The sequence below is a fragment of the Pseudophryne corroboree genome, chromosome 1, assembly GCF_028390025.1.
Source record: "Pseudophryne corroboree isolate aPseCor3 chromosome 1, aPseCor3.hap2, whole genome shotgun sequence".
Classification (NCBI taxonomy): domain Eukaryota; kingdom Metazoa; phylum Chordata; class Amphibia; order Anura; family Myobatrachidae; genus Pseudophryne; species Pseudophryne corroboree.
The window spans coordinates 308843273-308870640 of NC_086444.1; the positions used below are offsets into that span (position 1 = coordinate 308843273).

Sequence of the window (27368 nt, forward strand, 5' to 3'; positions counted from 1 at the left end):
ACAGTACGCATGGCGTCCTGGCGTTGCTAGGCACCGGGCGGGCAGCGAGGGAGGTGCGGCGGCCGTGAGCGTCGCTCGGAAGCAGACCGAACGGCGCCGCAGACCGCGGCACATAACAGAGATCACTGCTCGGAGAGATTCCATCTTGAATTTGAATTTCTTTAAATAAAGGTGGAGGGATTTTAAGTTCAGAATCGGCCTCACCGAGCCATCCGGCTTCGGGATTACAAACAGGGTTGAATAAAATCCGTCTCCCCGTTGTGACGGGGGTACCGTGACAATGACTTGCTGTTTACACAGCTTTTGTATTGCAGCACACACTACCTCTTTCTCTGGAAGAGAAACTGGTAAGGCCGATTTGAAAAATCGGTGCGGAGGCACGTCTTGGAGCTCCAGCTTGTATCCTTGGGTCACAATATCGAGCACCCAAGGATCTAGGTCCAAGCGAACCCAGACCTGACTGAAGAGTTGAAGACGTGCCCCCACCGGTACGGACTCCCGGAGCGGAGCCCTAGCGTAATGCGGTGGACTTGGTTGAAGCCGGGGAGGACTTCTGTTCCTGGGAGCTTGCCCCAGCCGGGGATCTTTTACCTCTTCCCTTACCTCTGGCCGCGAGGAAGGAAGAACCACGTCCTTTCCTGAACTTATGCGACCGAAAGGACTGCATCTGGTATTGAGGTGTTTTCTTTTGCTGTGGAGGGACAAAAGGCAAAAAGGAAGACTTACCCGCGGTAGCTGTGGAAACCAGGTCTGTGAAGCCCTCACCAAACAAAAATTCACCTTTGTAGGGCAGAGCTTCCATAGCCTTCTTAGAGTCAGCATCACCATTCCATTGATGAGTCCACAACGCCCTCCTAGCCGAGATTGCCATGGCATTGGCCCTTGATCCCAAGAGGCCAATATCCCTCGCAGCCTCCCTTAGATAAACCGCTGCGTCCCTGATGTGACCCAGGGTCAAAACTACGCTGTCCCTATCCAGGGTGTCTATGTCAGATAACAAGTTATCTGCCCACTTTTCAATAGCGCTACTCATACATGCCGATGCCACGGCCGGCCTGAGTAGCGTACCCGTAGTAACATAAATAGATTTCAAGGCAGTTTCCTGTTTACGATCCGCAGGATCCTTAAGGGCTGCCGTGTCAGGGGACGGTAGCGCCACCTTCTTGGACAAACGCGCCAGGGCTTTGTCCACTGTGGGTGATGATTCCCACCGTAATCTATCCGGCGAGGGGAAAGGATACGCCATAGCAATTGTCCTGGGAATCCTGCAGTCTCTTGTCAGGAGGCTCCCAAGCCTTTTCAAAAAGAGCGTTCAATTCATGGGAGGGAGGAAACATTACCTCAGGTTTCTTTCCCTTAAACATACAGACCCTTGTGTCAGGGACAGTGGGATCTTCTGTGATATGCAACACATCTTTAATAGCCACAATCATGTACTGAATACTCTTAGCCACTTTAGGATGTAACTTGGCAACATTATAGTCGACACTGGAGTCGGAATCCGTGTCGGTATCTGTGTCTGCTACCTGGGTAAATGGACGTTTCTGTGACCCTGAGGAGGCCTGAGACTGTGATAAAACATCACCCACGGACATGCTTGGTTCTGAGATTTAGAATTGCTTATGCAATAAAGCCACACTTGCATTTAAAACTTTCCACATATCTACCCAATCAGCAGTCGGCAGTGCCGACGGAGTCACTCCCACATTCTGTTCAGCTCCTTCACCAGCCTCTTCTTGGGAAAAGCTCCGGGAACGAACAGCTAGGCGCACCAAGTGATCAGACCCTCTGGAGCTAATGGTGTCCAGTAGCCTAAGAAGCAGAACCTTTGAACTCACAGTAGTAGGTCTGCTTCTCTCCCCTCAGTCCCACGATGCAGGGAGCCTGTTGCCAGCAGTGCTCCCTGAAAATAATAAACCTAACAAAAGTCTTTTCTAGAGAAACTCTGTAGAGCTCCCCTAGTGTGCAACCAGTCTCCTCTGGGCACAGAATCTAACTGAGGTCTGGAGGAGGGGAATAGAGGGAGGAGCCAGTTCACGCCCATTTAAAGTCTTAAAGTGCCCATGTCTCCTGCGGATCCCGTCTATACCCCATGGTCCATTTGGAGTCCCCAGCATCCTCTAGGACGTATGAGAAATAGAAGTGTTAATAGTTTATTTTTAACAATTAACAAAATGCAAAGTGAATTAACAAAAGATAAATCTACAGTAAATCAAATCAATATTTGGTGTGCCCTCACCACCCTTTACCTTCAAACCCGCATCAATTCTTCTAGGTACACTTGCACACACTTTTTGAAGGAACACAGCAAGGAGGTCGTTACAAACATCTTGGAGAAATAATCACAGATCTTCTTTGGATGTAGGCTTGCTCAACTCCTTCTGTCTTTTCATGTAATCCCAGACAGACTCGCTGATGTTGCGATCAGGGTTCCGTTGGGGCCATATCTTCACTTCCAGGACTCTTTGTTCTTCTTTAAGCTGAAGATAGTTCTTAATTACATTGGCTGTATGTTTGGTGTCGTCATGCTGCAGAATAAATTTGAAGCCAAACAGATGCCTCCCTGATGGTATTTCATGATGGCCCAACCCCTGCACGAATCTTCCGAGCAGTATAGTACGGAGAAAGGACATCCACCTGCATGTCCCCAAACTTATTGAGAAGATTCTGCGTAGAAGCATTAATAGTCTGAAGGATCTGTAGCAAGGGGCTCTCCATGTTTAGCAGTATTGAGTCTCTAAGAGATACAAAGTAAAGAAAGCAGATCCAGTACATGAAGTGTACCACAGGAGCCACCAAACCAACCGGAGAAAAATGTCCCAGTACAGAAGTTCCAGGACAACAAGGAAAACAGGGTACCATCTGTGCAGGAGCCCAGCGGTAAAGAGGGCGGTGGCTAGCACACCACCAGTGCTCACCAGCACGCAGAAGAGACAGGCCAACCGGAGGTAGCAGGAAGCAATTGTGCAGGAGGATTCCCAGGAGAAGAGACCAAAGGACCACCAAGATAGGAGACAGTGAAGTAGTGTAGCTGCAACACCACTGATACTGCACAAAAAGGGAGCCTCAGAAAGCAGCCACAGACATGAGTAGTTCCAAAATGGAGGGCACCATCTCCCAGCACATTAAACACACCACAGACGAGCCAAACAGGGTGCAGGGAGCAATGGGCACAAAGATCACAGGAGATCACTGCCAAGGACTGGGAGAGAGCCGTCAGATGGATACAGCACAGGAAGACAGCCACTGGAGTTGGGAGCACCACAACACAGATACCGGCCACAGAAATCACCAGGCAGCAGGTAAGTGGACACTGGTTGGGGAGCACACTGTAGTGTCACAGGAGATACAGGAGGGAATACCCCACCGGTATACACAAGCTGGAGCTGGTAGTTCCACCTAAGCAGGATATGTATCCAGGATAAAGCAGGAGAGCTGACTGAAAGCATCCTACGTCATGCTACTTCAGCCATGCTCTGAAAATAACATTATTTAATACAATTATTTTATTTGCAAATGATTACAAAATCAGGCTGCCGTTAAGAACATTAACAAGAACAGACAGTCGCAGGAAAATACCTCGCCTGCAACTGCTCCCTGATTAAAAGATTCAAACATATTGTTCAACCAGAAATTGCTCCACATATCATAACCCTATCTTCAACTTCCCGCAAAGAAATCCAAACCCTAGCCATTTATGAACCCCATAACAAAATGATAGAAGAGTCACCATATACTGCCCACGTTTGTACAAAACAACATATTGTATAGACATGGGGATCTGATAGATGAGACCAGAGGCGGATTGGCCATAGGGCTTACAGGGAAGATCCCCGGTGGGCCGACGCACCGCGGGGCCTGTTTTGTTTGAGGACATGTGGTCCTATTTATAGACATAATGAATAAGATGCAAAATAATTAGCATATCTGAAAATTACTTTGCCACTTAGCCTGTGATTGCAGATGATCTAGTGTATGCTTTGTCTGTCTGCTTGGCTGACGTATAAAATTGAGTGAATAGTGATTGGGATACGTTTGGTGTAATAAGCAAGAAAGTATATCTTTTTCTAAAGAATTATATAGTTTCCTAAAATCTAAAGGTGTATCATATAATGTGCTCATAATATTTAATTTTATTTCCTTTTAACTTCCCCCTTGATGCTAGACATGCCCACTATCTGGAAAGTCTTGAGAGGAGGGTGCTGCTGCCATGGCCTATGGCTAGACCTTACACCTCTGGTGCTGCCCATGTGGGGCCACTAGTACAAATTTTTCCAGGGCCGCTTTTTGTTCCCAATCCGCCCCTGGATGAGACTGTGCCCTCCAAGCTGTGGGTCCCATATCACAAGCAACTCCTGCTAATATATTAGCTATGCCTTCGCCTAACCTACTACACACTCCTCAAACACCTAACCTTAACCCCCTTCCCCCCAATGCAATAATCTAAACTTCCCCACACATCTTATTTGCCTCAGCGTGAGAAAACATGGAACAGTCTTTAAGATCAACTGCTCATAGTGCTTTCACCAATTCTGCAAGAGAAACAATTATTTTGGAGGGAATTGTTAGCATGTACATTTGGGCATCACAGAAGTCTACATAAATTTGATTAAAAGGATGTGTGTTATAATTGAAAATCTACCATTAAAACTGTAATAGAGCAGTTACATTACCATGTCTTTAGAAGAGGAAGCTGCAGAATCATTGTGGTCTTCCTTCATATCCTGGTACAATTCTGACTTATCAACTGCCTGTTCGGCTAAATCTGCCTCATTTTGCGTCATTAACATGTCGTCTTGGGGGCTATCAGATTCCTATTTACAAATGAATACAATAAAGATATGGATTTATACAGACTATAGATCAACAGGATATGTAAGATTAGTTGCTTAAACATTCAAAGACAAATCTATTTTAAGAAAACACAAAGTGATGCAGCTAATTTGGATATCCGTAAGGTGCACATATTGGCCCTCATTCCGAATTGTTCGCTCGCTAGCTGCTTTTAGCAGCATTGCACACGCTAGGCCGCCGCCCTCTGGGAGTATATCTTAGCTTAGCAGAATAGCGAACGAAAGATTAGCAGAACTGCTAATAAATATTTTCTTGCAGTTTCTAAGTAGCTCCAGACCTACTCCTAGATTGCGATCAGCTCGGTCCGTTTAGTTCCTGGTTTGATGTCACAAACACGCCCTGCGTTCGGCCAGCCACTCCCCCATTTCTCCAGACACTCCCGCGTTTTTCCCTAACACGCCTGCGTTTTTTAGCACACTCCCGGAAAACGCTCAGTTACCACCCAGAAACGCCCCTTTTCTGTCAATCACTCACCGATCAGCAGTGCGACTGAAAAGCGCTGCACGAACAACAGCAAATCTACTAAGTTTTGTGTAAAATAACTTAGCGCATGCGCCCTGCATACCATGCGCATGCGCATTTAGCAACAAATCGCTGCATAGCTGATAATGTCAATTATTATCTTAAAACATAAAGCTATACACTGTTACCGTGGAGCCGCTATGGCCGCTAGACTTATTACACACACTACGGACTAAGTACGCTATTTGCGTACTGAGTAATGTATTTGATCCGCACTTAGCGTATCAGACGCCGTGCCGTGGGTACAACGTACACGCGGCACGTACGCACACTGATTGAAATACTGTAAACCTTATTAATGAAACAATGTAATGATATGCTTATACTTTAAACCTTAACAGCAAAGCACTGCAACGATGTTAATACCTTTAAACCTTAAGTAGCGCTGGTGATACAAAGTATCCGCAGTGCATACACCTTAACAATGCTTATACACTTTAAACAGGTTAAACTACTTTAAAAGTCCAGGCAGGAAAAGAGAAAACACAACACCGTTTGTATTTGAAACCACATGGTTCTAAGGCCTCCGTGGATTGATTCTAATAAAAGGTAAAACAATACAAGTCATACACTACAAACTAACAAGTAAATCTAAACAGAATAATAGAGAATAATGGCTACAGAGAATATACATACGTGAGAATGTTTCGCAGGCGCAACCTGAATTCAGTCCTCAGCTATCAGGGAGAAAGCCTTCAGAGTCTTGTGTGACCAAGCCTGCTGCAAGCTCTATTTATTCACTTCATCCAAAACAATACAATGGTCACTGTAATCCCTTTGTCTATTGGACACAGAGATGTTCATTTACATTACAGGAGAGGCCATAGGTGGATTTGAAAAGGTGGGCTGTGTCTTTCCCCAACTGCTCTAGTGGGTGGTATCCTCTGGATTCCCCCCCGCATACACAATACACAGTAAACACAGTCAATGTTCATATTCTACTTTTGCACATAACTATACGCAGGAACATGCAATCTTCTCCTAACTAACACCGGAATGTTACTCTCAAAATACCCTACAGCTGGATACTAGACATCACCTTTCAACCTTTATCTGACCCTTCCTATCATGCAAAGAGGAATCTCTCTGTCCAGGAACTGTTTAAACTAATCATACTCGCTGACATGGTCTAGGGGAATATTAACTACAAAATGCACTATTTGGGTTAAATATGCTACGATCGAGTCGCACGCTACACGCTCACAAACTCCGCCGTAAATACACATCTCATGCACACGAGACGCTGGAGCGTCTCCTACGCAACTTGCGGGTATGTGTACGCACGGGGGACCAGGTGCACGAGCAGCGTGCATGTGCATGAGGGTTTAGAACAAGGGGTACGCATCATGATATTTTTCGACTTTGACATAGCGAAAATTGGCAACGAGCGAACAACTCGGAATGACCACCATTAGCACATAACCACTTGCTAACATTATTACATACTTTTGTTGTAGCATTGGGAGTACTTTTGCTATGTGCTACCTGCTCAGGTGCTTGTTCCTCCCCATCACCGTTCCTGGCTTGCTGGAGCTGAGACATCTCTATAGCTGGGGACCTCATCTGCCCCTTATTATAGCCTGTGTTTTCTTCTTCACAATCTCTTATTGGGATGTCTTGGTCATTAGCATCAATTAATACTGAGTTATCTTGGGGGTCAGCTTTGGCCTCAGACATCTTGCTCTGCATTGAAGCACATTACTTTAGTGGAATTGTAGACGTTAGGTTTACCACTTTAATGATGGATATTTCCACAAATAAACCACAGTAAATATCCACATTTGAAATCAGCTGGTTAATGGATGAGTGCTGAATATTTGAAGGTTCAAGGTTAGGAGAGTAGGTTGATGGGTAGGAGAGTAGGTTGATGGGTAGGAGAGTAGGTTGAGGGGTAGGAGAGTAGGTTGAGGGGTAGGAGAGTAGGTTCTGGGTTAGGAGAGTAGGTTCTGGGTTAGGAGAGTAGGTTCAGGGTTAGGAGAGTAGGTTCAGTGTTAGGAGTGTCAAAGTCAGAAAAATATCTCTATACACACTGCCATATTTGCACCTCACACTGGTCCGCGCTGCGCATGCGTGCGCTCTCCCGTGAAGGCGCATACCCGCTGTTGCGTGCACCCGCTGGTGCACGGTATGCGTATTTACGGTAAAGTTTGTGTAGTCGTAGCGTGCGACTCAATCGTTACATATTTTCACAAATAATGTATTTTGTAGATCATGGTCCCTTTGATAGATTCTGAAAGTTTGGTTAATATAGAATGTTTATGAACAGAGGAATCCCTCTTTGTTTGATACGAAGGGTCAGATAGGAGTAATACAGTGGTGTTTAGTATCCATCGGAAGAATATTTAATTAGAAATATTCCGGTGTTGGTTTGAAGCAGATCAATCGCTCGTGCGAATAGTTATGGACATAAGAAGTTTATGAACATTTACTTTATTTGCACTTTATTACCCATGCGGCGGGAAACCCAGTTTCCCTCCCACCTGAGCAGTTGGAAATAGTCACAGCCCACCTGTATGAATCAACCTATGACCTTTTGTTATAATGCGAAGCCGAATTCCTGTGTCCAATGAACAATGAGATTGTAGGGACCATTGAATTGTATTGTGTGTGGGGCATAAATAGGCAGGCCGACCGTATCCAGTTCTCTCTCTTCAACGGTTCTCATTACTGATAATCGGGAGCTGGATATCGAGGCGCATGCGATCGTTTCCCTTTGTGCGTAAGTTTTCTCCGTAATCATATTGTCTTACTGTGAGCCATCTCTCTCTCTCTCTCCTTTCTCTTTCTCTCGTATTTTCCCTTAATAGTATTGTATTGTATTTCCTGTATAGTTATCTGGTTAGTTGGTTTATGTTATATTGTAGTGTATGCTTTGTACTGTGATTCTTTTTGCAAGTATAATAGTCATAATACATATAATAGGTTTCGGACCCTAAACCCAGGTATCTGTGTATTCCTTATAGTGTTAAGTGTTCACAGAGCGTCGGTGACGCTAAAGCAGCTTTGTAGTTAATCAGGTTACACCAGGTTGCACTTACACTCTGTCTCTACACTAAGGTATACTGTGTATCTCATTGTTAAAGGTATAGATATAAAGGTTTAACGTTGTGAGCGTCTGCGCCGCTGGTGATCTCCTCGTGGTCCCGAGCGTCCGCTACGCCATAGCGAATCATTACGTTAGTCGGCAGCCAATAGCGTGCCTGCCTGTGATCTCTGGGCCGTAAGCGAACGTGACGCTTGAGCGTCTCGACTACGGTTGAGCGATCGCTACGCAACTTGCGTACCCTTACGGTACTTCTTACGTAGATAGCGTACAGTGTTCTTAGACCTCATAAAGGGTTATATATATACGATAAATATTTAGCTTTATCAATTGGGGGCCGTCCAGTCCTTCACATATCTGCACTAGGTAGATCAGCAGACATTATCCATCAGCAAAGGGCGGGAGGTTGTATCCCTCGTAGTGCTGATGGGATAAGCGTCTGCTTCGCTTAGGTAAAGAGTGCTGAAGGAATCCGGGAACCGGAGGTAAGAGCAAAACGCTAGTGTCTTTTAAAACTGTTTATTTTTCTGTCTTGCGGACACGCACATATATATATCTGCATTTCTTTTTCATCTGTGTATTTTCGTATATCACTCTCCTGTCTGCTAGTTTTATAGTTGATAAAAGTGCTGAGAGAAATTTGCCGCTATTTCAATAGTTTGAGTAAAGGTAATATAGTTAAAGTGTAGACAAACACACAGTTTTTGCCTGGGAGATAAGGCGAAGTCAGTGTGGTGTGTGGTAGATGATCAAGGATCATCTACATTGATAAAAGTATAAATTGTGTTACGGTGGATCTTTGCTTTGCGTACACGTGTCTCTAACAAAGACTTGCGTACGCAATCCAAAGGCCGACGCACGCAGCGTATATTACGCAACGGAGCGTCTGGGTACGCCCACGTAACTCAAACAACAGGCGATAAATAGAGCAACGCGATAAATAACGCAAGGCGATAAATAGCGCAACGCGGTAAATAGCGCAAGGCGATAAATAGCATAAATTGATTTCAGCTTTCCAAAATTTAGTTTAAATACCTTACTTTACTGTAATACCTCTGGGGAGAGCTATCAGACTACGGGAAATTATTTTTCTGATCAGAAAACTATAAGAATGATATTGGGTTGAAAACGGTATGAGTGTATTGAATCCCGCTTTGTGGACTTTGTGATCTGTGTGATAATCCAGCTTTGTGAACTTTGTGATCTGTGTGGAACATGATGAGCACGGCCTGAAGTGAAAACGTGCAACAGAGTGTGATAAAGTTTTCGTTGTATTACGCTCTGGCTGTTTTGGAGCACAGTAGGGAGACTCCAATGATCCTACCATTTATGGGCAACAAGTGTCTATAAGTGGTACGATTGGACCGCACGGTTGTATGTGTGACCAATAACGCAACGTGATAATAAGAATTTACTTACCGATAATTCTATTTCTCGGAGTCCGTAGTGGATGCTGGGGTTCCTGAAAGGACCATGGGGAATAGCGGCTCCGCAGGAGACAGGGCACAAAAAAGTAAAGCTTTACTAGGTCAGGTGGTGTGCACTGGCTCCTCCCCCTATGACCCTCCTCCAGACTCCAGTTAGGTACTGTGCCCGGACGAGCATACACAATAAGGGAGGCATTTTGAATCCCGGGTAAGACTCATACCAGCCACACCAATCACACCGTACAACTTGTGATCTAAACCCAGTTAACAGTATGATAACAGAAAGGGCCTCTTAAAGATGGCTCCTTAACAATAACCCGAATTAGTTAACAATAACTATGTACAAGTATTGCAGATAATCCGCACTTGGGATGGGCGCCCAGCATCCACTACGGACTCCGAGAAATAGAATTATCGGTAAGTAAATTCTTATTTTCTCTATCGTCCTAAGTGGATGCTGGGGTTCCTGAAAGGACCATGGGGATTATACCAAAGCTCCCAAACGGGCGGGAGAGTGCGGATGACTCTGCAGCACCGAATGAGAGAACTCCAGGTCCTCCTTTGCCAGGGTATCAAATTTGTAAAATTTTACAAACGTGTTCTCCCCCGACCACGTAGCTGCTCGGCAGAGTTGTAATGCCGAGACCCCTCGGGCAGCCGCCCAAGATGAGCCCACCTTCCTTGTGGAGTGGGCTTTTACAGTTTTAGGCTGTGGCAGGCCTGCCACAGAATGTGCAAGTTGAATTGTGTTACAAATCCAACGAGCAATCGACTGCTTAGAAGCAGGTGCGCCCAACTTGTTGGGTGCATACCATATAAACAGCGAGTCAGATTTTCTGACTCCAGCCGTCCTTGAAATGTATATTTTTAAGGCTCTGACAACGTCCAACAACTTGGAGTCCTCCAAGTCGCTAGTGGCCGCAGGCACCACAATAGGTTGGTTCAGATGAAATGCTGATACCACTTTAGGGAGAAAATGCGGACGAGTCCGCAGTTCTGCCCTATCCGAATGGAAGATTAGATAAGGACTTTTATAAGATAAAGCCGCCAATTCAGATACTCTCCTGGCAGAGGCCAGGGCTAGTAACATAGTCACTTTCAATGTGAGATATTTCAAATCCACCTTTTTCAATGGTTCAAACCAATGGGATTTGAGGAAATCTAAAACTACATTTAGATCCCACGGTGCCCCCGGAGGCACCACAGGAGGCTGTATATGCAGTACTCCCTTGACAAAAGTCTGGACCTCAGGGACAGAGGCCAATTCTTTTTGGAAGAATATTGACAGGGCCGAAATTTGAACCTTAATGGATCCCAATTTGAGACCCATAGATAATCCTGATTGTAGGAAATGTAGGAAACGACCCAGTTGGAATTCCTCCGTCGGAACCCTCCGATCCTCGCACCACGCTACATATTTTCGCCAAATGCGGTGATAATGTTTCACGGTGACTTCCTTCCGTGCCTTAATCAAGGTAGGAATGACTTCTTCTGGAATGCCTTTCCCTTTTAGGATCTGGCGTTCAACCGCCATGCCGTCAAACGCAGCCGCGGTAAGTCTTGAAAAAGACAGGGACCCTGCTGTAGCAGGTCCCTTCTCAGAGGTAGAGGCCACGGTTCGTCCGTGAGCATCTCTTGAAGTTCCGGATACCAAGTCCTTCTCGGCCAATCCGGAACCACTAGTATTGTTCTTACTCTTCTTTGCCGTATGATCTTCAATACCTTTGGTATGAGCGGCAGAGGAGGAAACACATACACTGACTGGTACACCCAAGGAGTTACCAGTGCGTCCACAGCTATCGCCTGTGGATCTCTTGACCTGGCGCAATATTTGTCCAGTTTCTTGTTGAGGCGAGACGCCATCATGTCTACAATTTGTCTTTCCCAACGGTCTATTAACATGTTGAAGACTTCTGGATGTAGACCCCACTCTCCCGGATGAAGATCGTGTCTGCTGAGGAAGTCTGCTTCCCAGTTGTCCACGCCCGGGATGAACACTGCTGACAGTGCTATCACGTGATTCTCCGCCCAGCGAAGAATCTTGGCAGCTTCTGCCATTGCACTCCTGCTTCTTGTGCCGCCCTGCCTGTTTACATGGGCGACCGCCGTGATGTTGTCCGACTGAATCAACACCGGCTTTCCTTGCAGGAGAAGTTCCGCCTGGCTTAGAGCATTGTAGATTGCTCTTAGTTCCAGAATGTTTATGTGAAGAGACTTTTCCAGACTCGTCCATACTCCCTGGAAGTTTCTTCCTTGTGTGACTGCTCCCCAGCCTCTCAGGCTGGCGTCCGTGGTCACCAGGATCCAATCCTGAATGCCGAATCTGCGGCCTTCTAATAGGTGAGCCTTCTGCAACCACCACAGAAGTGACACCCTTGTCTTTGGTGACAGGGTTATTCGCAGGTGCATCTGCAGATGCGACCCTGACCATTTGTCCAACAGATCCCTTTGGAATATTCTTGCATGGAATCTGCCGAATGGAATTGCTTCGTAAGAAGCCACCATTTTTCCCAGGACTCTTGTGCATTGATGTACTGACACTTTTCCTGGTTTTAGGAGGTTCCTGACCAGATCGGATAACTCCTTGGCTTTTTCCTCTGGAAGGAAAACCTTTTTCTGAACCGTGTCCAGAATCATTCCTAGGAACAGCAGACGAGTTGTCGGGATTAAATGGGATTTTGGAATATTCAGAATCCACCCGTGTTGTCTTAGCACCTCTTGAGATAGTGCTAAAGCTGTCTCCAGCTGTTCTCTGGACCTTGCCCTTATTAGGAGATCGTCCAAGTATGGGATAACTAATACGCCTTTTCTTCGAAGAAGAATCATCATCTCGGCCATTACCTTGGTAAAGACCCGAGGCGCCGTGGACAATCCGAACGGCAGCGTCTGAAACTGATAGTGACAGTTTTGAACAATGAACCTGAGGTACCCCTGGTGTGCGGGGTAAATCGGAACGTGTAGATACGCATCCTTGATGTCCAAGGATACCATAAAGTCCCCTTCTTCCAGGTTCGCTATCACTGCTCTGAGTGACTCCATCTTGAACTTGAACTTTTTTATGTAGAGGTTCAAGGACTTCAGATTTAGAATAGGCCTTACCGAGCCATCCGGCTTCGGTACCACAAATAGAGTGGAATAATACCCCTTTCCTTGTTGTAATAGGGGTACTTTGACTATCACCTGCTGAGCGTACAGCTTGTGAATGGCTTCCAACACCCTCTCCCTTTCGGAAGAGACGGTTGGTAAGGCAGACTTCAGGAAACGATGAGGAGGATCCGTCTCTAATTCCAACCTGTACCCCTGAGATATTATCTGCAGGATCCAGGGGTCTACCTGCGAGTGAGCCCACTGCGCGCTGTAATTTTTGAGACGGCCCCCCACTGTCCCCGAGTCCGCTTGAGAGGCCCCAGCGTCATGCTGAGGTTTTTGCAGGAGCCGGGGAGGGCTTCTGTTCCTGGGAAGGAGCTGCCTGTTGGTGTCTCTTCCCTCTTCCTCTGCCTCGTGGCAGGTACGACAAGCCCTTTGCTCTCTTATTTTTGTAGGAGCGAAAAGGCTGCGGTTGAAAGGTCGGTGCCTTTCTCTGTTGGGGAGTGACTTGAGGTAAAAAAGTGGATTTCCCGGCAGTAGCCGTGGCCACCAAGTCTGATAGACCAACTCCAAATAACTCCTCCCCTTTATACGGCAAAACCTCCATGTGACGTTTTGAATCCGCATCGCCTGTCCACTGTCGTGTCCATAAGGCTCTTCTGGCTGAAATGGACATAGCACTCACCCGAGATGCCAGTGTGCAAATATCCCTCTGTGCATCACGCATATAGATAAATGCATCCTTTATTTGTTCTAACGACAGTAAAACATTGTCCCTATCTAGGGTATCAATATTTTCAATCAGGGATTCTGACCAAACTACTCCAGCACTGCACATCCAGGCAGTTGCTATAGCTGGTCGTAGTATAACACCTGCATGTGTGTATATATTCTTTTGAATAACTTCCATCTTTCTATCTGATGGATCCTTAAGTGCGGCCGTCTCAGGAGAGGGTAACGCCACTTGTTTGGATAAGCGTGTGAGCGCCTTGTCCACCTTAGGGGGTGTTTCCCAGCGCGCCCTAACCTCTGGCGGGAAAGGGTATAATGCCAATAACTTTTTTGAAATTATCAACTTTTTATCAGGAGCAACCCACGCTTCATCACACACGTCATTTAATTCTTCTGATTCAGGAAAAACTGTTTGTAGTTTTTTCACACCATACATAATACCCTGTTTTACGGTATCTGTAGTATCAGCTAAATGTAACGTCTCCTTCATTGCCAAAATCATATAACGTGAGGCCCTACTGGAAAATACGTTTGAATTTCTACCGTCGTCACTGGAATCAGTGCCCGTGTCTGGGTCTGTGTCGACCGACTGAGGCAAAGGGCGTTTTACAGCCCCTGACGGTGTTTGAGGCGCCTGGACAGGCATTAATTGATTGTCCGGCCGCCTCATGTCCTCAACTGACTGTTTAAGGGAAGATAAACCATCACGTAATTCCACAAATAAAGGCATCCATTTTGGTGTCGACCCCCTGGGGGGTGACATCTGCATATTTGGCAATTGCTCCGCCTCCACACCAATATCGTCCTCATACATGTCGACACCACGTACCGACACACACCGCAAACTCACAGGGAATGCTCTAATGAAGACAGGACCCACTAGCCCTTTTGGGGAGACAGAGGGAGAGTCTGCCAGCACACACCACAAAGCGCTATATATACAAGGGATATCCTTATATTAAGTGCTCCCTTATAGCTGCTTTAATATATATATATATAGCCATTAATGTGCCCCCCCTCTCTGTTTTACCCTGTTTCTGTAGTGCAGTGCAGGGGAGAGACCTGGGAGCCGTTCTGACCAGCGAAGCTGTGACAGAAAATGGCGCCGTGTGCTGAGGAGATAGGCCCCGCCCCTTTTTCGGCGGGTTCTTCTCCCGCTATTTTTCCAGTCAGGCAGGGGTTAAATATCTCCATATAGCCCCTATGGGCTATATGTGAGGTATTTTTAGCCTTGTATAAGGTTTATATTTGCCTCTCAGAGCGCCCCCCCCCAGCGCTCTGCACCCTCAGTGACTGCCCAGTGAAGTGTGCTGAGAGGAAAATGGCGCACAGCTGCAGTGCTGTGCGCTACCTTATGAAGACTGAGGAGTCTTCAGCCGCCGGTTTCCGGACCTCTTCACGCTTCAGCATCTGCAAGGGGGTCGGCGGCGCGGCTCCGGGACCGGACTCCACGGCTGGGCCTGTGTTCGATCCCTCTGGAGCTAATGGTGTCCAGTAGCCAAGCAGCAAATCCACTCTGCATGCAGGTGAGTTTACTACTTTCCCCCTAAGTCCCACGTTGCAGTGATCCTGTTGCCAGCAGGACTCACTGTAAAGAAAAAAACCTAAACTAAACTTTCTCTAAGCAGCTCTTTAGGAGAGCCACCTAGATTGCACCCTTCTCGTTCGGGCACAAAATCTAACTGGAGTCTGGAGGAGGGTCATAGGGGGAGGAGCCAGTGCACACCACCTGACCTAGTAAAGCTTTACTTTTTTGTGCCCTGTCTCCTGCGGAGCCGCTATTCCCCATGGTCCTTTCAGGAACCCCAGCATCCACTTAGGACGATAGAGAAATGAGGTCGTATATCCATGCGTAAATTTTGCCCTCATATGTGTTGTAGGGAGCACATGCAAGCGTGATTTGTGTAAAAGAAAAAGGAAGGGAATTTTCTCAGGAAAATCTCTAGAGATAGGGCCTGCAACGGCTACACGTGTCTGCTAGAAGGCGGAACGGAGATACCCGGAGCAGAAGAAGTTCAGTGGAAGAGCTTTAAGGATTTCCAACGAAGTTCTGTGTTTGGTGCATTTTAGGAAGTTTTTCTGTGTTAAAAAGGTCCACAATGGCAGCCAAGTGCACAACACAGAGACGGTCGGAGGTCAGGATTCAGACTCCAGAGGCTTGCAGACCCCGAGGGTCTGCTCGGTTAGTAATGTGGGGGAAATATGGTCCCCACACTGAGACCTTTTGTGATGAATGGACACGAATGACTGCGGGGGATAAGGTACCATTTCCCGGGATAGGTAGTTTTAACTCAGAGGTGTTGCATAATTTAAGGCGAAGGATATGTCTCATTAAATCAGCAAAGAGACGAATCAAGCATTATGATTGTTTACAGATATGGCAACAGGAGAGTGAAATGCAGAGAAATGTAACTTACTCACCTAACTTTCATCTTGAGAGGAGAGACATGACAATGGAGGGGATTGTGGTTGCGGAGAAAAGCACAAGGGTGAACAATAAAAACGCTCTTAGCAACTGTAGTATAGATGATAAGAATAAGTGTAATAAATGTAACAAAGATAATTGTAATACTGTTGAATGTACAACTATTAACCCATGCAAGTCGCACCCCATGTTAAACTTTCCTCAGGAACACCAACAAGAAAGTGAGCCCAGAACGATGTCGGCACCATTTCCAGAAGCCATCACACAAGACATCCAGGTGGACGCGACCCAATCGGTAAAGACTGTAAACAAACCCCCTAATGGAGGGTCAGGTGAGGTCGTGTCCACAGGTACGTATGGTATTATACATCACGCACAAACAAATGTACCTTATATCGTAAAATCAATTCAGAATGACGTTACTGGACTTAATCCTGTTAGGGTAATCGCAGTACCAAATGGGAAAACTGACATTTCAGGATTCACTCCTGTCAGGAACATCGCCATGTACTGCCCCTTTTCCCGAACAGAATTAAGAACAATTCTGTCTGAATTTCCTGATCCCAGGAAAGACTTAGTTGCTTGTCAAAGATACATTAGAGTGCTAGGACATACTGCAGAGCCAAGTAACAAAGATTGGAGGACAGTTTTGAGGGCATGTTTACCCCCCGATGTTGATTCATTGAAATTTATCGCTGATTGTAAGCTAGATGAGGAAGTGCCACTAACAAACGAGTATAACCAAGATAATGTAAAAAGAATCAATCTACAGTTGAAAGAATATTTTCCTACAGTAGTAAAGTGGAATAAAATCTTTACAATAAAACAAAAAGAAGTTGAATCCGCAGAAGAGTATTTTCACCGGGCTCTGCAGGATATGGCTAGGTACACTGGTACAGATGACATTGAAACTAACGTACACCACAGAGAGGTAGCTGTGTCCGTATTAATGAACAACTTAAAAGACACACTAAAAATTAGGGTACAAACCTCAATACCTCATTGGAGAGGTATCTCGGTTGCGGCATTAAAAGAGTCCGCTATCGAGCATGACCGAAATATCCAAAGAACCAGGGAAGCGCAGGGAGAGCGGTTGATGACACTGAACATCCAAGCATTAGAGGATGCATCAAGTCGACCGGAACCCCAGGCCCCTAGCACATGGAGAAAGCCAAGGATTTGTTACCATTGTAGAAAAGAAGGGCATTATGCCAGCAACTGTAATAACCCACATAAAGTCAGACCCCCTAGACCAAGAAATGAGCAAAATTATAACACACACAATTATAATCAGGGATCACATAGGCAGGGAAGGTGATCATTAAGACTGACGGTAAGCCTGAGGTAACGGTTAATAAATTGGGAGGTCATTCACTAAAGACACAGGAATGACCAGGTGAAACGTTGTAAATGTATTTGTGAAGAAAAATGTTTTTCTCTCTCTCTCTATCCCCATCTCTGACGATTATTGGTAAGAATTCACCCATTGTATATCCACTTGGTCCTTGCAGAAGTCTACCAAACCCCAGCATGACCTATCCGCCACAATGTATTTCTGGCCAGATACAAACAGTGGAGTAATGCAGGTGCTGGTGGGGAGGGACTGTTCAAGGAGACCATTAGACACGTAGATATGACAGCCTGATAATAATAACAATGTTTTCTTAATGCTGAAAATGTTTGAAAAAAATGTTTAATTTCTCTTTCCCTATTGGTGTTTATTGTTGAGTTATGTAATATGTATATATGCACATGAATTGTTCTCTATCTCTTTTGTTTTTTTTTTTTGTTTTCTCTCTCTTCTCACTCATGTTTTCATGGTATAAAGATGGTATGTCACCCCTCAGTTGGACCAATGGTAATGCCAGATTTTTGCTCCTTACAGAAAGATCGCTGAAGGAATACTGCATCACCAGAATGTTCATTTGGAAGACTGAAGAGACAGCACCTTTTGAGATGACAGCAGAACAAGAAGAACAACAAGACGAGAAGAACTTATTATCGTAACAAGTTCTCTCCCCCACAAACTGTTTTCTGATACCCCCATTACAAATTTCTTCTTTTCTCCTCCTGTAAGATGGACTTGCCCCAGGAGACTGTGATATGGATTTTTCCTGTCGACCATGATGTTGACCAGAGCAGTCTGTTTCGGTGAAAGTACCAGTGAGGTCGAGAAAGGATCCAGAAAGGTTCTAATGACTGAGACGGAGGTGTAAATTTCCAATAGCAACCCAATCACCAAGCAAAGGCGAGTACCGGGCACGATCTAACAACCTTGTTATTTGCAAACGTTTTGAAGGATTGTTAGTTTAAGAAAAAAACTGTATCTGTAGGCTCTGTAACAATGTCATTGAGGATGGGTGTATAAAGAAATGCCAATCCAGTTTTAATATCCATATGGACCGGCATCCATTGAGTGACTATCACTCCTTAGTGGGTAATGTGTTAAATAAAACAGATTGTTGGGTATGCTCTCAAGTACCTCAAGGTCATAGCAAAATCAGGGCTAGTACCATTTCCTTTAACGATAGGGGAGGTACTTGAGCTAAAGGGTGGGAGACCGGTGGACCGGAGGTTTAATATCTCCAGCCCTCCTAGTTTGAAGCTCCACCAATACCACGTGGATAAGTCCCTATTATGTTTTAACATCTCCAATCCCAGAAAGCCGGGAAATTGGGAAGTATCATGGAGTAACCACACCATGACCTTTTCACATAGAGCAGATAGAATGCCTACAGATACAGAGCTTGTACGCCACATAGCCAGCAGAGGAAAATCTTTCCGGTATAGATACACCTTAGGAAATAGGATTACTAGAGTTGGAGAAGTATCACCAGGATACTGTGCACATATCGTACAACCTGATACGTGCATTAAGCAGATGGAAGAATTAGGGTCAGGAGATTTCACCTGGAAGGTGTGTAATATGGTAATGTCTTTCTCCGTCCCATATGTTCTCCCCGATGATGCATATTTCATATGCGGGAGAAAGGCGTACAAGTGGCTTGCCCCAAACTCTGAAGGATTGTGTTATATTGGAAGAGTATTGCCTGAAGTAATGACTGTAACACATGATAAAATGAAAGACATACACCGTGGTGCCCAAGCTCCTTATACTCACACTCATTACGAGCACCTCGTTAAAAGACAACTGTCAGAAAGGTTAGAGCATCCGGCCTCTGATCTGATCCATGAATCCACCGGGATTCAGGTTCTGGTGGCGTTAGATTTCACTCGCACCGCTCGAGGAGTGATGAATTATAGATACATTTCCGCACTCGCCAATTTGTTAGATAATATCACTGAAATGTATGATGACACCTTTAGATATACTGGAAGAGAACTTCAGGCTTATAAAACAGAACTGGTACAGCATAGAATGGTTCTTAATTACCTCACAGCAGTGACAGGCGGATATTGTGTTACATTGGCAACACAGTACGGCGTGAAGTGTTGCACGTATATCACGAATAGCACCGAGGATCCGGTAGAGGTCATAGACCAAAAGATGGACGATATTCTCCAATTAAAGTGGGAATTTCGTCGAAAACACAATCTCACTCTTGCTGCTGTAGGTAATGAGCTGACTGGTTGGGTGTCATGGTTGAACCCGCGAAATTGGTTCTCCGGTTTGGGAGACTGGGCTCAAGGAGTCATAATGGATGTTGGGAAGTTTCTACTATGTATCTTGGGTGTCGTTATATCGATTTGATTGATATTTAGATGCGGGCAGGCTTTAATGAGGTGCAAACAAAGTACAAGAGTGATGAGTTTGAGGAGTGAGGAAACTGTAATTAACCTGGATTTGATTTACGACCCAACGATAGAAACAATGATGTGATGAAAATGCGATTATACGGTCCGTTTCTTTCACCTGTTTTTCTGCTTTTCTCCAAGATAAAAAGACCCCCTTGGACGAGGAAGTTGACGAGACGCTATACAGACAACGGATGGACCAAAGAAGGAGTTTTGACCACTTGAGATACGGACATTTGATGAACTTTGCCATGGATCCCCAGTTTCCCTAGAATTCTTAAACTTACGCTAGCCCAACATTTTTTGTAAATCTGATGGCATTGACAAAGCTTATTGCTCACGCCTAATGAGCAAAACAGCGCAAAGAAGACGACTTTCAACTGATACCGAACAAAACTTCAACCGACAGATGTACATTAACCTGACATAGAATACCACCGCATTTACCGTAATTATGTCTTTTCTTCATTTCTACAACCCTCAGGTAATGACACACATAGTATAGGGAATACAGGCACAGATATCAGCAATCACATATTCCCCCATTCATGTATCATCAACTAAAATGTGCTCCCCATTTTGTTCAAAATCCGAAAAGTGCTCGGTAAAGTTTGACAGCCCATCCACAGACCTGTACCACGGGATAAGAAGGAATTCAAATGTATACTTCGCAAATACCTCGAAGCTTGATTTACAACACGTACGGCACGATGATACATGACCCCCCCAAACATGGACTCATACACACATGCTTCTGCTATCACACTAGGTCATACCTTCTTCACACCTACTCCTCTCTCCTCCCTCACCCAACCATGGAAATGAATTAACCCCTGACATATATTTTTCTCCTTTTGAAATGTTTTAGAAGGTGGCAGTTATTATTGACTGCCAAAGGGTGGACTGTCAAAGTCAGAAAAATATCTCTATACACACTGCCATATTTGCACCTCACACTGGTCCGCGCTGCGCATGCGTGCGCTCTCCCGTGAAGGCGCATACCCGCTGTTGCGTGCACCCGCTGGTGCACGGTATGCGTATTTACGGTAAAGTTTGTGTAGTCGTAGCGTGCGACTCAATCGTTACATATTTTCACAAATAATGTATTTTGTAGATCATGGTCCCTTTGATAGATTCTGAAAGTTTGGTTAATATAGAATGTTTATGAACAGAGGAATCCCTCTTTGTTTGATACGAAGGGTCAGATAGGAGTAATACAGTGGTGTTTAGTATCCATCGGAAGAATATTTAATTAGAAATATTCCGGTGTTGGTTTGAAGCAGATCAATCGCTCGTGCGAATAGTTATGGACATAAGAAGTTTATGAACATTTACTTTATTTGCACTTTATTACCCATGCGGCGGGAAACCCAGTTTCCCTCCCACCTGAGCAGTTGGAAATAGTCACAGCCCACCTGTATGAATCAACCTATGACCTTTTGTTATAATGCGAAGCCGAATTCCTGTGTCCAATGAACAATGAGATTGTAGGGACCATTGAATTGTATTGTGTGTGGGGCATAAATAGGCAGGCCGACCGTATCCAGTTCTCTCTCTTCAACGGTTCTCATTACTGATAATCGGGAGCTGGATATCGAGGCGCATGCGATCGTTTCCCTTTGTGCGTAAGTTTTCTCCGTAATCATATTGTCTTACTGTGAGCCATCTCTCTCTCTCTCCTTTCTCTTTCTCTCGTATTTTCCCTTAATAGTATTGTATTGTATTTCCTGTATAGTTATCTGGTTAGTTGGTTTATGTTATATTGTAGTGTATGCTTTGTACTGTGATTCTTTTTGCAAGTATAATAGTCATAATACATATAATAGGTTTCGGACCCTAAACCCAGGTATCTGTGTATTCCTTATAGTGTTAAGTGTTCACAGAGCGTCGGTGACGCTAAAGCAGCTTTGTAGTTAATCAGGTTACACCAGGTTGCACTTACACTCTGTCTCTACACTAAGGTATACTGTGTATCTCATTGTTAAAGGTATAGATATAAAGGTTTAACGTTGTGAGCGTCTGCGCCGCTGGTGATCTCCTCGTGGTCCCGAGCGTCCGCTACGCCATAGCGAATCATTACGTTAGTCGGCAGCCAATAGCGTGCCTGCCTGTGATCTCTGGGCCGTAAGCGAACGTGACGCTTGAGCGTCTCGACTACGGTTGAGCGATCGCTACGCAACTTGCGTACCCTTACGGTACTTCTTACGTAGATAGCGTACAGTGTTCTTAGACCTCATAAAGGGTTATATATATATACGATAAATATTTAGCTTTATCAGGAGAATAGGTTCTGGGTTAGGAGAATAGGTTCTGGGTTAGGAGAATAGGTTCTGGGTTAGGAGAATAGGTTCAAGGTAAGGAGAGTAGGTTCAGGGTTAGGAGAGTAGGTTCAGGGTTAGGAGAGTAGGTTCAGGTAGAGATATTTTGTGAGGCAATAGCAGGAAAATAATTAACCATAAATTATGTTAGAACTATTTATTAACTGCAAAGCAAGCACTAAATCCCAACTAGTATCAATAAGATGATCTTAAATGTACATGCCTTTATTGCACATCATACAAAAATGCGGTGGGATGGGATTGCTACGAGTTTAAGAAGTACCGAAATTTTGACACAATTGCCCCAGTATCAGCACCTGAAATGCATGTTTGGATTCACAGTGACCAAAAACCTGCAAGTACGGGTGCTGTCACTTTTGTCACCTAGTGGCTACAAATACAAAATCTGCCTAGGAAAGCAATGTACTGCTGGTGCAGTTGGAAGTACAAGGTTAGGAGAGTAGGTTCAGGGTTAGGAGAGTAGGTTCAGGGTTAGGAGAGTAGGTTCAGGGTTAGGAGAGTAAGTTCAGGGTTAGGAGAGTAGGTTCAGGGTTAGGAGAGTAAGTTCAGGGTTAGGAGAGTAGGTTGAGGTAGAGATATTTGTGAAGCAATAGCAGTAAAATAATTAACCATAACTTATGTTACAACTATTTATTAACTGCAGAACAAGCACTAAATCCACACTAGTGTCAATAAGATGCTCTTATATGTACATTCCTTTATTGCACATCATGCCAAAATGCGGTGACAGTAGCAAACAAAAACAGTACAAACTATCATTTTGGGTGATACTTCTGCAAATGGCCCATCAGTCCTCACTTACTTGTTAATGTTGTCAGCTGTGTTATGCTGCGACACATCAGTCACCTATTGTCTGGTTCACAGTCACACAAAGGGGGGTCATTCAGATCTGATCGCTGCAGTGCTTTTTCGCACAGCGGGCAATCAGGACCTAACTGCGCATGCACCGCAATGTGCACGCGCGTCGGACAACGGGATGGTGCGAAAAATCCAATCGCACGGGCGTTCGCAAGGTGATAGATAGGAAGAGGCCTTTTGTGGGTGGCATCTGAGCGAGGGAGTGTCTGGAAAAATACAGGCGTTACCAAACGTTTTCAGGGAGGGTGTCTGATCAGCCTGTTCTCATCGCACTGTAGGAGTAATTCCTGGGCTGCACAGAGACTGCACACAGTGGATTTTTGCAGCTCGGCATACACATAAGATCGCACACTTGCATTGCGGATTTACACTCCCCCTGTAGGCGGCGACTATCTTATCGCAGGACAGCAAAATTAGCAGGCCAGCAATCAGATCTGAATTACCCCCAAAGTACATGGTAGCTGCACAAAGGAGAGAAGCTTGTGTGATTTTGAAATTAGATGCATAATTGCACAGGCCACGATATCTAACAGTATTTGATTTATTCATTCACAGGCACACACAGCAATGTAAAAAAAAAAATGCAATTCGCCCAATGCTTTATTTAAATTTAAAAAAAAGAACCTATTTATAAACTACAGTATTATATTTGTATTCTTTTTTTTTATTTTTGCAGAATAAGGGCCAAATTCATCTTGGTGACAGAAAATCTTGTCAAGTGCCTCCTGAGCCATTTAGCTCACCGCACGTCCCTGGTGGAAATGTTCTTCACCTTCCTGATAAAAGCTTTTTTTCCACCCTAATTTCCCATGTGCTGAAGTCCTGTTATAATCATGTTCCCAGCAGCAGCAGCAGCAGCAGCGCTACGATCAGACGCACAGCAGCAATGCACAATCAATACCAATATAATCTACTTGCCACACTATAGCACACAGTGACCTCTCGTCTGCCCGCAGTATAATAGTTCAGTCTTATAATGTGTTATAATATCATGATTCTACTTACAGCAGGCAAGGTCTCCGCACAGCAAGCTCCAGCCGCGTTACCTAGCAACTAAATAGTAAACCATGCTAAGGTTCCTACGGAGACACTGAGAGCTCTGTCGCAAAGAACTGGCGCACCTCACTTTACGTCTTAAGTATTGTTCCAGTAGCGGGTCAGGTGGTATGTCCCATGCTTCGCCACAGACCACAGTTTACAAAAGAGGAGTAAAAAAAAAAAAAAAAAAAATGAGCCGTATTCGCATAGTAACACTTACGTCCCTTCTCAGTGGGCTGAATAAAGTAATTTATTTTAAGAAGTTTTTTTTTTTCTTTCTTTCTTACAACGTTCATTAAATAAGCCCTGGTTTATATAAGAAAAAGAACTACACTTGTTATCTATTTACTTATATTTTACTAATACACCCCCTTTGCAATTACTGGGCAATACTTGCCAGGAGCGCGAAATACGGTGCAAATGCGATTATATGTAACCACGTTACCACCCTGAACTGTGCGTACAGAGAAGGGAAACCTGTTTCAGACATATCTTTTGGTACCTAAAATGGGGCAGGTGCAAGTGAGATGTGAATGAAGATGGTTGTGGTGGCTGACACAACTGCAGCCACTTTGCTTGCAATTCAGAATCAGCAGCCCAATAGCCACGTTTGATGCGCCATAGGGGTTGCAACTAAGCGGCGTCATGCGTCCTGCCACACTTACACAAATATGTTTATTCGCATCACTAATCTGACAAAAGATAAATGCACAGCGCACCTGGGTACTGGAGCTGGCACTGCATGCGGCTGCTTTGTGTGACTGAGGGGCAGATGAATTAAGCCTGGAGAAGTGATAAAGCAGTGATAAGTGGAAGGTGATGACGCACCAGCCAATCAGCTCCTAACTGTAATTTTGTAAACCCGTAATGATTGGCTGGTGCATTATCATCTTCCACTTATCACTGATTTATCACTTCTCCAGGCTTAATACATCTGCCCCTGAGACGCAAACCTGGGTACTGGAGCCAGCACTGCATGCGGCTGGTTCTGGAGCTGGCACTGTATGCAGCTGGTTTGTGTGACTGAGACGCTAACCTGGGTACTGGAGCCGACACTGTATGCGGCTGCTTTGTGTGACTGAGACGCTAACCTGGGTACTGGAGCTGACACTGCATGCGGCTGTTATGTGTGACTGAGACGCTAACCTGGGTACTGGAGCTGACACTGCATGCGGCTGTTATGTGTGACTGAGACGCTAACCTGGGTACTGGAGCTGACACTGCATGCGGCTGTTATGTGCATACTTGCCTACTTTTGAAAAAGCATTTCAGGGAGATTGTGAAAGTGACACCTATCAGTGCGGACGTGTACTGCTACATCTGAGAGGCGTGTCATGAAAATGACTTACAACTAGAATGTAAATAATCCCCAAAGTCAGTAAGTTCTACCTGTTAAAGAAAAGACTCTGATATTGTGCAGGATTTGTTAATGTATTGTATTTTACAAGAGGTTCCATATACTGTAAGTGGCCATGAGAAACATTATTTCTCTAACGTCCTAAGTGGATGCTGGGGACTCCGTCAGGACCATGTGGTTTAGCGGCTCCGCAGGAGACAGGGCACAATAATAAAAGCAAAACGACTAGGGGGGGAGACAGATTCACTAAACTGTGTCGTCAAGAGATTTTTTGGACCTTTCAGCTTAATTCATTACACCCTAGTGGTCTTAATGAAGCATTAGAACTAAATGCAGTACTATAATGTTAGTAAAGTAAATTGATCCCTTCACATATAGTTCAAATGATCCATCTATCTATATTCCTTATGTCCATTGTAGAACTGACTAGGTAGTCCTATTTACAGAGTAACATGGAATCTCAACATAAGTTGGTAATATTCTCCATAGTGCTTCTTATAAAAAGCATTATGGAAATCTACCACAAGATGTCAGCAAAGAGAATAGGAGAAAAATGTTCATTTTATATACTTGTTTACTTCTTCAAAACAAACAATCTAGTAACTTTTGGATATACACTTGGAATATTATTTATATTTGATCGTAATCTATGATCAAAATAAATTGAAGGAAGATTCCATCTTAAATGCTTACAAATGTTTACTAATATATATATACTGTATTGGATTGAATATTGTTTTTTCTCTGGATTATTTCTGACATAATGTCTCTATTCTCCATGAATATATCTACAACCATTTATTTAAAGAACTTACACTATTAATATGGAGTATGATAATGGCTTATATTATATAAAGAATATAAATCGCTAACTAAGGGCAATATAGCCACTTTTGCACTCTATCACATGACCCTCTATAGGCATCAAAGTGAGGGAATGACGTATTTCCGGTTTCTACTGCCGGTCACGTGTTTGGATAGATCACGTGACCGGAAAACTAATGACGTGCGGCATACGAATTGTGAGGAGCCGTCGGATGTGTGGGCTCAGTCCCGATCACGTGACCGTAATAAGTCACGTGATCGGGTCACGTGACCGGGTCACATAGTGTGCTTAAACCAATGACTGGAGCAAGTCACGTGATCGGATCATGTGATCAGGTCACGTGGTGTGTCTAAACCAATGTGCTAACATGCGGTCATGTGACCCGCACAAATGTAAACAGGAAGTGTTCCTGTATTTTATAATATATTATCTTTAATATCAACTATTTTCAGTGTTTCTCAAAGTATACATTTGTCTCCATTGAATATTAGTTATATAAACTGGATATGGTTTTATTTTGTGATGTATTGGGATATTGAAAATCGATCTCAGCTGTCATCAATGGGCAATTAGCACAGCCTTTAAAAAGGGCATCCACACAGAGGGCACATATACCTTGAAAAAGCTGTGAATACAGCGAAACGCGTTGGTTCTGAGGAGCTGTGTACCACTGGAATCATATTCGATACTTGGAAACCAGCCTAGAAGTCCACCAGCAAATTGGGAAAAGCAGCGGATGTCCATAAGGCCCAGAAAGATCCAGCAATCTTACAGGACTCAATCCAGTCCGGATCAAACACTTCAAAGATCTGCCTTTGCATTTGGACCTACCTGCTAAGCACTGAAAACTGCACCCTAGGACTGTGGCTACTATTCCAAGGACTCGTACCAGTGTACATATTCGGCTTCCTCGTGTGGTAAATTATCATAACAAAAATTGCTGTGCCTGCCCTACAGATAATTTTCTGATTTTTATTGACAAAGTTATGTCTTTTTTATAATGAATTTAATTGTTGCAACAATATTTTACAAATAAATTGTGATTATTAATTTTCCATATCCAGTTTGTTATCAGCGCTGTACATATCTTTATTTTTAACAATA

General features: G+C 44.4%; 1 protein-coding gene across 3 annotated transcripts in view; it reads right to left on the bottom strand.

Annotated features, from left to right (window-relative positions):
- The window catches only part of CFAP251 (cilia and flagella associated protein 251), a 263063-nt gene extending 238909 nt beyond the window's left edge, over window positions 1–24154 (bottom strand). For 2 of the 3 annotated variants that reach the window (XM_063964473.1, XM_063964472.1), the window contains exons 1-3: window positions 24049–24154; window positions 6862–7059; window positions 4674–4814 (exon numbers count right to left, since the gene is read on the bottom strand). In XM_063964473.1, coding sequence (XP_063820543.1) covers window positions 4674–4814; window positions 6862–7053 — 333 coding nt within the window. In that variant the 5' untranslated portion in view covers window positions 7054–7059; window positions 24049–24154. The remainder of the gene's footprint in view (window positions 1–4673; window positions 4815–6861; window positions 7060–24048) is intronic. The other variant, XM_063964474.1, reaches the window with a different exon arrangement.
- Window positions 24155–27368: the final 3214 nt, after the last annotated feature.